General features: G+C 35.3%; 1 protein-coding gene across 12 annotated transcripts in view; it reads left to right on the top strand.

Moving 5' to 3' along the window:
• Positions 1-12,837, top strand: part of KCNMA1 (potassium calcium-activated channel subfamily M alpha 1) — a 447,551-nt gene that overhangs the window by 198,262 nt on the left and 236,452 nt on the right. For all 12 annotated transcript variants that reach the window (XM_069019298.1, XM_069019294.1, XM_069019295.1 and 9 more), the window contains one exon: positions 11,431-11,492. In XM_069019298.1, the coding sequence (XP_068875399.1) occupies positions 11,431-11,492 (62 nt within the window). The remainder of the gene's footprint in view (positions 1-11,430; positions 11,493-12,837) is intronic.

A 12,837-nucleotide genomic window follows, 5' to 3' on the forward strand; every position in this document is an offset into this window, starting at 1 on the left:
TACATATCAGTGCAGCCTTGCACCAAACTGTGAATCAAGATTTGACTTAGAGTAGCATATAATTATATTTATGCAGATTGGTAAAATATGAAGAATAAAAGGAAAATATGCGTTCATGTTTTTTCAAGTTGCAGAAACCTCATTTGTTCAATGTACTTCCAAAGCCCACTGAAAATGGCTTTCTTACTCTGAGTGAATACTTACCCATAAACCAAGATCACCACAACTCTGATCAGTCTACTTTAGGTTTAGCTGCTCCAGTAAAATTGCTAAATTTTATTTTCTAATTACGTGGAGTTTGCACGTCTCATGATCAGTGACTGTCAAATAATTTATTGGTAGACTTTTCAGTTCAAATTAGTCTAAAAACCAAAAGAGCTCACATTGCCTGTATTTTTGTTGCTGTGGGAAATTGAGAGATCTGATAAGAATTATATTTTGACAAACCCTCTGTAAAACTATTGAGGTTTATGCCTTTGTATAGAACTATCAGACAACTTAAGGCTAAATGACTAAAATGACTAAAATTACTAAAATTTAGTGAGTGCTACAATTTACAATGCTCAGACTTGCTCTCTGTCATTTTCTTTTGTATGCTAATTAAAGGCAGCTTTTTGTATTCACAAATTCTCATATATAGCTGGATGATTGAGTAGGTTTAGATTTATTCTTAGCAATAAAAAAGTCAATTTTTCCATTTTCAAAGCAGATTGGTATGAGATATTTTCCTGCGGCAATCAGTCATAGCTATCAATTTTGGGAAAATGACTGAAGGACAAACAATGCCAGAGAAAAAGGAGGAAAAGCATGCTTACAAAGGTGACTTTCACAAATACTGGGCTCTTTAGCTCTATTGCCAAGTTTTGCCCCTTCCTACATTTCATAGTTTCCTTTTGTTAATTTTGCTCATCGATGGTCCAGTGTTTGATATCTGTTAATTGTCGCAGAAAGCTTCTGATTGAAGTTGAAATTAAGCTGTGCTAAATCACTGAGCAGACAACATGACTTGAGGAACAGTGAGCTCCTGAAAATCCTCATACAAATGTCCTAAGGTTTAGTGGTCCTTATTAAAAAAGTCATGTTGTTGATGGCTACCTCTCTTTAGAAGTTTGCAAAACAGTTACGGATTTTTCTGGACTTATAGTAGAAGTTGACCAATGAATTTACAAGTATCAGCAGTTGTTATACTCTGTGTTTGGTCAGGAAATATAAGTGCTGCAAATTATCTTTATATTACAAAAGATTTAAGAAAAAACCCCACATTAGGTGATGGTAAATGGAAGATGCGAGCTGGGATGTTAGTACCGCAGCAGGAAACTCCTTTTGCAGCCTGTCAGGTGCATTTAGCAGAGAGTCTTTTCCCTTCTGTGTCTTCTTTTCATAATGTTTTAAAGTACATTCCTTGACAAGCATTCAGATGCTTTGTTGTGTGCTGAATGATTTCAGCATTCTTGATTCAGTCTTTTTCTTGAATGAAATTTTACTGGGCTTTACTGAAGCCAAGAGCTTTCAATTTTTTTTCAGAGAATATGTCCACAGCTGCATCTGCCTTTGCTGTATGTGTGAGTTCTTGTGACTAAGAACTTAAACAATTGAAAAGGGAGATACTTGTTTCTGTGTTTGTGGAGTTCTGCTATTTGAAAATTTAGGAATAGTAACAGGAAATCTGAGTAACACAAAATCTGAAAATTTACTAATGCATTCCATTATAAAACCTTAGCAAGGAGGAGTAACCTCTTTCTCTAATTCTTCTTTGAACATTTGTTGGCATGACTGTCTGTTGTGTAGGTTGCACGTCAGACTAATGTCAAAATAACTGAGGAATGTGAGGATTCCTTTTGTCTGCCATACAATCTAGTATTAATTTGAATGTATAAGGTAAATAATTTCATTAAATGTAGTCCTTAAAGTGATTCATTCACAAAGAAATGTACTTCCTTTTAGTAATTTCTTATGACATGGCAATAAAGCTTGAGGTCCCTTTAGCAATACTGTTAATATGTATAACATTGTAGAAAAGCACTGAGAGTTGGAGGAAGATGCCTAAATTCTCATAAGGTCCACATTTTCGACTGCATTTGTTCTTGAGAACTCATTTGAGTGGTTTTCTTACCTCAAGCCCTTTACTTCAAAAATACCTTTCTGATTTTGGCATTTTAAAGATGCAGCATTTTGTTTACCCTACTGTATTATTATTTTCTGGTATTTTTACCACCATTCTTTGTTTTCTGTCTTGTATTTTCTTTGACAGTTTCTTGGATGTTCTTGTATTTTGTTGTCAGTTACCAAACTGTGAATAGTAACTGGTGAGGGTATAGTATATTGAAGTAAGAAGAAGAGCTGTGAAATTAGTTTTTGTGGTTTTGTTTGGTTTTGTGGGATTTTTAAAAAATTATTAGTATTTTAATTATTTTTTTTTTAAACAAATACTAATTAAGAAATAGACAACTGCTTAATTAAAAAAGACAGTGCTTTCCAGTATTTTTTTTTTTTTTTCACAGTTTATTGATTTTTCAGTTCTGTTTTGCAGTATTGCAGATACAGGGGTGGGTTGGCAAATGATTACATTACATTTTACTGGTACATATATTTATTTGATTTCAGTTGATTAATTTCCCAGATGTTGGACCATCATGTAGTTAGATTATTTTATAAATTAATTATGCAGAATTTGATTGTGACTTTTGGGGCAATATCTTGTTGTTTATTCTTTCCAGGAATTAGTGCACTTTTGTGTTTTTCAAGATGTTCCATACATACATAGAGATTTTTTTAGGTGTAGGGGCTATACCAAAAAGTGCAAGAGTCAGCTCACTTCTTCATCTCACCTTGATCACTTTGTCTAGTCAGAGGTTGGCCAAAGTACTTGTGGGCCAAAGTGTTCCAGCTGAGGTTACTTGATTCCTGTTGTTCATGTGGAGATAAACCCCCTTTTGTCACACCTGAAGCATAGAAACAAACAAAAAATTAATGACCACGTGCTGCATTTCAAGGTCTGACACAATAACCAGAGGCTTTCTTGTGCTGAGCAGTGAATAATCAGCCACCAGTACTCTGGTGCAGAATGTGACAGGGGGACCCTGCTCTGGGCCTGGGTTCTTTGGCCTTTGTGCAGTTGAGCTGGTTGGTTTTGCAGGATTTGATTGACAGTTCATCGCTGGTTTCTCTAAAACAACATTCCAGCAGGCTTTTTAGTGGCCTTTACCTGCAGTGGGACTACGAGGAGCTTGGAAAGGAGAACATTGACATTTGCAGTAGCTGGTGGATAATGGTCACCAACAGAATGCTTCTGCTCAGTGTGGTGGCTGAGCCACTCACTCATCCACTGGAGATCAGTGAGAGTTATTCATCTACCAATATACAGAGTGAATTTGACTTTAGTTTGGGTGACTGCTAGGTAACCAGGAGAAAGAACCTTTTAGGCTGGACAGCAAAAAAGCCCCCCAATGTGCATGCACAGATATTTACAGACATATAATGCCATCCACTTAGCTCTAGAAAATGGCACATTTTGATAGAAAGTACTGCTATTTTTTTGACTAACTATACTGAATTGGAGAAGTTGCATGTATTTTAATTGGTCATATTGCCAGGCACTCTCCCAGCAAACCTAATTAACTTCAAGCTACAGAGCACCATTAACAGATGGGAGGTTTTGTCTTGTATTTTTTCACTAATTAGAAAATCTCAGTCTTTTCACATTTATGAATTGAACAGAAATTTTCATTTTATTGTCAATATGTCAGTAGAAAGTTGAAGAAAAAAACGCAATCTGTATAAAGAAAGCAAAATAAAGCTGAAATGTTAACATCTATTAGAAGCATGTACAGAACAGAACAAGCAAAAATACTTCCTTTTAAAAATACTTCCTCAAATGAGATTGGAAATGTGTGTGGAAAAAAAAAATACATGAAGATACTAATTTTTTAATGTATTTTTGGGTTTGATTTTTTGTATTTCTGAGTCTGATGTCAACTCTGAAAATTCCTGAATTTAGATTTCACAGCATTCCTTTTAATAGGAATTAATTCCTATTAAATTCCTTTTAATAGTCTGCTCAAATGAGAGGTAGTCTGTTCAAGTCTATGTAAGAAAGCTGAATCTTTTATTGGAGAGAGAATAAAACACAGCTTGTGGCAGGCAGACTGAATTTGCTAATTCTCCTTAGTGTGGTTTCATTCAGAGATGTTCCATATCTTATTCCCAGTGACCTATTTCATCAGTTACTTACTACAGTCATGAGTGGCTAGGCAAGCTCACAGCAATTCTGGCCTTTACCATGGCTTTTACTTGTACCTTTCAGATATACCCAAACTACTGCTCTGATGCATAAATTCAATATGCAAGAACTGAATATGTGGCTAATTTTTTTTTTTTTTTTTGGTAACTCTTCTGTGTCTGCTGTATCTGTTTTCTCTCCCAGAAATGTTGTTTCTGTATTTCTTATCAATATTATTCAAGTCTGTAAAAAGAGATGCATTAAATATGAAAGGTATTTTAAAAGATATATTTACCGTAAATACAGAATTTTAGTTTCAGTAATAAATTAAAACATTGCTATACTGGGTAGTAACTCAGTGGGACCAAAAATACAATTCCAGAAACATGGGCAAAATGTTTATCTTAGAGTTATTGATAGCTTTCTACTTAAATAAAACCCTTTAATGCACAAAGCCCCTTTGGTGTCATAGGTGGTGCTGACACTATTGCCATGTTCTGCTTGAGCTGTTTGTGATTACTGTGGTAGCGAGAGAGCTCTCAGCTGTGCAAGATCCACCTCAATCACCTGTAGTGGAGAGAGTGGTTGCCCTAATGAGTTGACATGGAGTATTCCTGCCAAATGAAAGCAAGAGGGAGAATTGGAAGCCTGAAGAGGTCAAGTAATATGCTTTAATCACACACCACAAGAGTGGTAGGACTAGGGACAATAACCAAGTCTTCTGATTACTCATGGTCATTATCCAGAGCTCATGCTGGCCTACTTTTCTGCCTTTTGTTTTTAAAATTAAATCCTTGCTATGAATTTTCTGACAGAAGTTCACTAAAAGTTTACTGCCCCTTGCTTTATCTGATAGTCATTTCTCACTCCCCTTCACGTCCTCTTTTGGATAAACTCAGACTTTGCTTGGAAAATGTAAGTCTATATGAGCTTTGCTGAAGGGGAAAATTTATATAGCAAAAAGATCTCATAAAGCTGCCAAAGTTTGCAGTACTGTTTTTATTGTGTGCTGATGACTAAATTAGTTACTGTAAAATTTAATAGCTAATTAACTTTTTAGTTAACTCCTTTTTGTGTAATAACAGTAAACAAAATACAAATTCAGAAAATTTAACTGAAGGGAAATTACTTGCATGTAAACATTTTCTGGTCTGGATTTGTGAGAAGTTTTTAATGTGGCTATAAAAATTGCAAAGTTTGGGTTTAATACTTTAATTGCTTCGAGCTCAAAACTAAGAGTTAGTAAGGTCTCTTCAGAGCTGTGTGATCTTGAATCTTTTCCGGCTTCGCTGAAAGATGGGGTTGCTCATGGTCTGGCTTGAAGGCGCTTTAGTTGCTTCTAGAATTGGATGTTGAATTCTAGCTGGCATTCAAAGGCTGGAAGAAATAGTAGAAATGTAGGTTATTATTTTTTATTTGTCTTGTGCCACCTGCCTTTTCTGCAGGCAGACTGGTACGATCACTAAGTCACTGAGACAGATTTAATAGCTAGGATACTGCCCAGCAGACACAACCTTTAAGATTCATACCTGTGAGCATGTACACTGTCATCAAGAGCAGGTGCTGGCTGTAGAATTTGCACTTTGCCTGTATTTGGATGAGAATCAATGCATATATCACTGCTGCTGGTCATAGTGTTAAGTTCTGTCAAGCATGGTTCTTATACAGGGAGTATATTAACAGCAAAGTCTGTTTCCCTGCATTTTTGAGTAAAAGGTAAATGACAAATTTTTCCAGTTTCTTTAGTGTCCTTGTTTGAGTTTTTCATTTAGTATTTATTGCTGGTAGGAAGGAGCAAGAGGGAATCTTGTTTAGTCTTTTGATTGTTTTATCACTTCATCTTTCTCTTCCGGTTCACTCACTTCAGCCATCATTTGCTTGTGTTTCACGCTTTACTCTTGTAAGGTGGCTCACAACTTCTGTGTGCTTAGATAGTTTTCTTCAAAGAGAAGCTGGCATTAAATTCACTTTTTCTAGAAAATATTAAGAGAGCATTACATCAATAAGAAATATGATCTAGCAAACCTGAGTGAGGTGGAATGGTGTTCTAAAAGCCCCTTGGGAGTTCACAACCCCATAGAGTAGATGGTGGGTATTTTGTACTTTTGTCTTGGGCATTTTAGTTATTTATATGTTGGCCAGGAGGGTCCCGGTAAAGAAAAGACAGTAGGACTGTAGGCAGGGCAATGGGTTTAAGGCCAGAGAAAAGTCAGTGTACAACTTCATCTAGAGCATGGTCCTTGGTCCTGTTGATGGATTTGAGAGATCCTGTTCTACTTTACTCCTGGTTATCAAGCAGGTTATAGTGGGGGAAAAAAGCCTCTAAACAGCAATTTACTACCAGTTTCTATAAAAATCTGAATGCATTTTATTTGTCTGGACAAATCACAAAGTCCTGAAGGCTGTTTTGTTGGATTAAATTACATGAATTTTATAATTTGACATCAAGCAGCTGCTTTAGTTCGCTGGTTTATGTCCACAGGTAACACAAGTAAAAATATCTCAATGAAGTAAGTATTACAATACAAAGAGGTAGAACACTGATTTTTTTAGAGCAAGCATCTATATTGTTTTATAGTCAATAGAACTTCATTTGTATTTACATTAATCTAAGATACATTAATTGCTCAGTTGTTTGTGTCAGCTGCAGTGCATAATTTCTTATTGCTTGTGGCTTTGCCTACATGGAATGCTTTCTGAATTTTGTTCTTTGCATATAGGGTGTCAGTTTGTGGGACAGCAATTTTAGGTAAGCCAGTCTGGATCTTCTATGGTCAAGACTTGCTCAGGTCTTACTTCTGTTAAATTGCAGTAATTGCACAGATGTGGGTACATCTCCTAGACTCTGCAAATTAATGCAGGGATTGCCAAGCTAGAAGTAATTCTTAACTTCTGAAATGTAACTTGAAGCAGGTTTGTTCTTAGATTTCTAAGGTTTTCATTCCTAACAAATCTGGACAAATAAATTCTATCTGTCTATAAAAGAAATACAATATCTTATTTGATGGTTTAAGGAAGTTTGGGGTTTATATTTAAGGTATGAAAATTTTCATCCAAGTTAGATCAAAACGTCAGGCTATTTGCATCTTAGTGCAAACTTCTGTGTAACAAAAGTTTAATGGATCATTGAGGTTTTAGCTTTATGTATTTAGGAAATAATTTGTGTTCTCCATAAATAATTTGAAATATAAAAACTAATGGAATTGTATTTTAAATCATAGTTGATAAAACTGAGCAGATTATTAACAGAATTTACTGTGTGGATGTAGAAATGAAAAGTAAGTGAATTTCAAAAAAATATTAATAATGAACAACCTAGTATATTCTAAGCATTGGAGTAGCCTTAGGGTTGAATAATTTAACTATAGAATAAGAATTTGAAAAAAGCATTTTTGAAGAACAGTACCAGAATAGATTGTTGTCAGAAAAAATAAGAACTCTCTGATGCCCTGAGGTGTTAGGGGTTACAGGATTTCTGAAAGTTTTTTTTTTCACTGCATACTTCTTATTTTAATACTTAACATTGGAGGAAAATAAAAATAGACGATTATTCCTTTTTGATTTTCTGCTTTGCCTCTTGAGTTCTATGCTATTTTGTATTAATTATGTTTGGATAGTTTAATCTTGTATAAGCCAGAATTTGCCTTTGAAACTTCAAAGAGTTCTGTTTCACCTTTCACAGACTGTTTGAGTGTTACAGTGTATGAGAGACTGAAGTTCCTGCTCTAGAGTCCCTACATGGCTCTTCATTATTAACTGTACCCTCCTGTCTAATGTGACCAGCCTTTTCATTATCCCGTGTTGGTTCGATAATGCAGTTACGGAGTTGTAGGGGAAACAGTGCCACCGCTTGGATTGTCCCTTTGTTGCATAGGGACCTGGAAAGTGAGCTTAATTGAGACAGTGTTTCTCAAAGTTGGTGCTTCCCTGCAATATTATCATATCAAAACTCCCCCCTTTTTTTTTTTCTTTCTCTTTTTTCTTTTTTATTTATTATGGATGCCTAAATTTTGACTGCAGTCGAAGCTCTTCTGGAGCCATCTTGGTATCAGTCAAAGCATTTTTAATTTTCTGTAAGTGGATTTTTTCTGCAGTTTCTCTGACTCTTGCCTCAAAAAGGCATTCTCCACTTCTGTTGAAATCTGGCGCTGGATTTTCTCTGTTCCTTTTTTAATGAAAGATTTAGGGATATGCAACAACTATTCCATGTATTTCCTCCTCTTTCCTTTAGCCAGATTGGTGTTTATTTGTAATTTGTTAGTAAGTGCTTAGTCAGTATAGCTGTTAGCATGAGTTCACATTTCTCAATCTTAAACAGCAAGCTATTATAAATTAAAGGAGTCTTTCCTTCTGTACAGAGAGAAGTTACAATAGATACATAGCAATTGCAATGTTTTGCCAAATGCATTGAAATAATAAACAGAGCAAGCAAGCATCTCACCATGGCCTGGTTAATGAAAAAGGCAGTAATTCACATATATATATATGCTTTTCCCTCCCTTAGGTTCTAGTTGCTGTGAATTTGGGTTATGGGTCTATGCTTGTGACACCCCTCAAGCATAGCAAGGTCTCCAAACAGACATTATTTCCCATGGCAATCTAGGGAAGACTAGAACAAACTCACTAATTGTTGTCCTGGGCCTGAATAACCAGGTTACATTCAGCTTTATTTAGATGGGAATACAGCAACAAACTTGCATCTGAGACTATTGTATAGCATACAAGAGTTTGGAGTTTGTTAAATTCTATTTATTTATTTATTTTTATTATTTTAGTGTAACTCTAACCTGATTGGTTCAGGGTCTGCTTTTTCCACACACTTGATGGATTCACGTTCAGCTGAATTCCTCTGTCACTTAGCAAAGGAAAAATATGTTTCTCTGTAAGCAGGAAAAGGAAATGGAGTTTAAGATTCCATTCTCTTCTGATACACTTTCTGTGATTCTTGGAGATACTATGAATCATGTTAGGTATGTGTTTTAAGGCAATAGAAGAGAAAATAAGCCTTGATTTAAAATCAGGTATATATATTAAAGAAGGAGAGTGTTGTAGTTTTGCATACATATCTCACTCTTTGGTGTAGCATGGGAATCTGGAGCTGCTTGCAAAATATACATATTTGCATTTTAGTGGCAGTTATATGAACTGTCGTAGAACACTTAAATTCCTAAAGTGTTTTGGAAGATCTCACCCAGGATCTGTGTAACATTTAAGCAGCACAGTCATGATTAATAAGGAATTGGATATAATTCAAATGTAAGGCTGATAAACTGTTATGCTGGGTTTGCTCTACAGGACTCCTTTGGGTAGGAGGCAATGACTGAATGTTGTAACTTAAGACTTGCTATGTGAAAAGGAAAATGAAAATCCTTTAAGTTTCACAAGGTCCTTGTGTATTCTGTGAAACTTGAGAGAATGAGTGTTTATAGTCCCAAATGGATTACAAGTTTAGCTTTTCAAATTTCATTTTCAGCGTTAAGTGGCCATTTCAGCATTCTGCAGCCCAAAACTCCTGCTATAGGGTAAATCTCTTTTGTACTTTGGCTTTTTTGGGGTAGTTTTTTTCTTTTTCTTTTTTTTCTTTTTTTTTTTTTTTTTTAATTTGTCACTGTTTGCTTTGGGTTTTTATTGTTGGGTGTTTTTTTTAGTGATACCTATATTTAATAGTGGTTTTGAGGGTGCTGTTAATACAGAAATTATTCCACAGAATGCAGGGTAAAACATTACCACTAATGCTTGACTTTAAGTTATTTAAAAGTGAATAGTTGTGTTTGAAACTGGTTTGGGTAGAATTAAAATTTTTGCCAAAATTGTAAGCTCTGTGTTCTCAGAACACTCAGCACCTTTTTAAATTCTGTTTTTAAAAAAATGAAGACTTTCCTTGGAATGGATTGATAATAAAGAATGGAGCAGATTTGATTCAGATCCAAACTGCTGTTGTGTGTAGCTTGGAATATTCCAATGGGTAGGGCAGAGTGTGCACAGTAATTTGATCCCCAATATCTTAATTCAGAGAAAAATGGGCCTTGGGATCATTGCTAATCATAATTTGGGATACATTGTCAGATGACAATCCACAAGTTCTATTTGCCACAATAATTTCTTGTGGCCACAATAATTTCACTCTTACCAGCTGATATGAATTTAATAGCTTATTTCACCTTGCAACACGTGCACACAGTGAAAGAAGATTTAAACTCTAGATGTTAACATTATATTAGACTTAGGTAGTAAAAATGTTATTTCAATGAGTCCTGTGCTTCAGTCCTTGAATTTGACTGACAGATCTCATTGGTACAGATGATAGCACATCAGGTAAGACAACAGATACTTGTACTCTGGCAAAATACCCTTTTTCAGGCATTCACAAAGTAAAAAATGTTATGGTCAGCAAGATCTAAAAGTAAGGAAAAATAATTTAAGCTTTCAGTTTAACAAGTAGTAGTAATTATGTAATATTAATACAATAATGAGTTTATTTTATTGGAAGATATGTACATGTTTGATACTGGCTGTGCACAGCTCCAGAGTCTGGTTATGTAGTAATTACTGTACCTTGCTTCAGATGCTGCCTTTACAGCATTGAGTGATAGCTGAGAGCAGAGGATTTTCAGACAGTTCACTTTGAATGAGCACATTGTGCATCTCCTCCTTGTGCTGTGATTGTCAGTCAGGCTTGTTCATAACACAGCAGCTTCAGAAAGAGGTCTGAAGCCTTTATTGAATCAAAATATTTTTATTTCAGCGCTCATCTGTTGCTTTAACAGTTAAGACTGTCAACAAAAGTTGTAACACTCATGATGTGCTGCATCAAGTATTGCTTTAAACTGTTTGAAAGTTCAGTATAGTCTCAATGGACAGGAGTGCAGGGTAAATACATATTTTTACATAGTCTTACACTTTTCTTGTGGGTTTCACAGCCATGTATATAAATGGAAATTCAGTCTAATCTGTCACTCTTGGTTTATGCACCAATGAGCAATCCTGAAGGATAGGTTTCGTAAAGCCAGATTTTGTCCTTCTTTCAATGCAAGAAAGCATTCTGTGACAATATATATAATGTTTGAAGTTCAAGTAGGAGTAATTTTCCGAAGAAAATTAGACCTGAAATAAAACTAGCTTCTGATTTATTTTTGTTGTCTTTTTTTTTGTATGTAAAAGAATAAATGGTTAATGTTGTTAAATAATTACTCTTTTCTTTTCTTTTGTAGGTTGTCTTAGTCTTCGCTCTTAGTATTGGTGCTCTTGTAATATACTTCATAGATTCATCAAAGTGAGTATTTGAGTACATTTTCCTTTCTCTCCTTTCCTGCAGCAATTATACATCTTTAAATTTCTCCATTCATCTACTTCAAATCAGTGCTTGGTCTCATTGCCTGAGCCCAAAGAACTTTGTAATAGCACAGGTTCTACAAAAATAATTCAAGAATGGGAAAATAAAATATTACATAAACTAGACTGAACACAGTCACATTGGATCTGTAGAATGGAGAGGAAAACTACTTTTGTGTATTGAGATTATAAATACTATTGCAAAATTACAGTTTTTATATTCATTATGCTGTGTAGAACCTTTCAAAATCAAGACTAGAATAAGAAATACAGGCTAAAAATACTTGTCAAAAAATTGCAGTTTGCAGGGTGATAAAAGCGTCTTGGGAGACTGACAGGAACACTTCTGAAAATCTCAGCTTGAATTAGACAGTACGAGCATATTGTACCTTGCATATCTGTATTTCCAACTTCTTGGTGTGATAGGTTTCTACCAAGATAAGGTGAACTACTAACAGTCTGCAAATCATCTCAGTGTTTTTTAGATTTACACCGACATTATCATACAGTGTTGTGGTTTTGGCTAGGCAACAGAAAGTTTCATCAGGGTATGTGGTGGTTTGATACAAACCAGAGTAACTCAAACTGTGTTCTGGTATCATTCGTACTCCACCCTTGTTTTAACATCAAACTGGACACTGTCTGTGTTGTAACAGGCAGATTGGTAGCCTAACACAGAAGAAACAAATAAAAAGGTACTTAAATATTCTTCTTTGATTACAGTTCTTTTTGGAGACTGGTATTCTGAAGTATCAATAGTACTTTAAAGTTCTATGATGACATGCTTGCTGTTTTTCTCTGAACTAGTTTAAGGCTTTCCATTAATGCAACCGTTAAGATTGTACACCAGAGTCAGTCCACGTGAGCCTGCCTAGCTGTCTGTAGTGGTAGTAGTAATGTTCTGAAATAGTCATTCTGTGACTCAGAAAATCAGACATTCAGCTGTTGACATCTGTACATCCTGATATTTAGGAAGGTGGTGGCACCAGCAAAAGGCATTCTTGGATACAGGGATGCCAGCTCTGTATTGTGTGAATTTGAAGCCATCGATGTGTCGAGCATAATGCAAATAACTAAGGTAGAGGTTTTCTCTGTGGAGAGGAGCCAAGTGGTTGGAAAACTCAAATCTTGAGCTCCCTAGAAGTGAGGAAAAATTGGCTTTCCTTCTTAACATTTCAATGAGTGTTTTCATTAATTTTAGCAATTTTTCCTTAATATGTCACCACTGAAGTACATAAGGTGGTTCCTTTCTGAAGACCTTTGTAAAACTTTTTAAAGCAGAGTGG

This window comes from Aphelocoma coerulescens, chromosome 6, assembly GCF_041296385.1.
Source record: "Aphelocoma coerulescens isolate FSJ_1873_10779 chromosome 6, UR_Acoe_1.0, whole genome shotgun sequence".
In the NCBI taxonomy this organism is placed as follows: domain Eukaryota; kingdom Metazoa; phylum Chordata; class Aves; order Passeriformes; family Corvidae; genus Aphelocoma; species Aphelocoma coerulescens.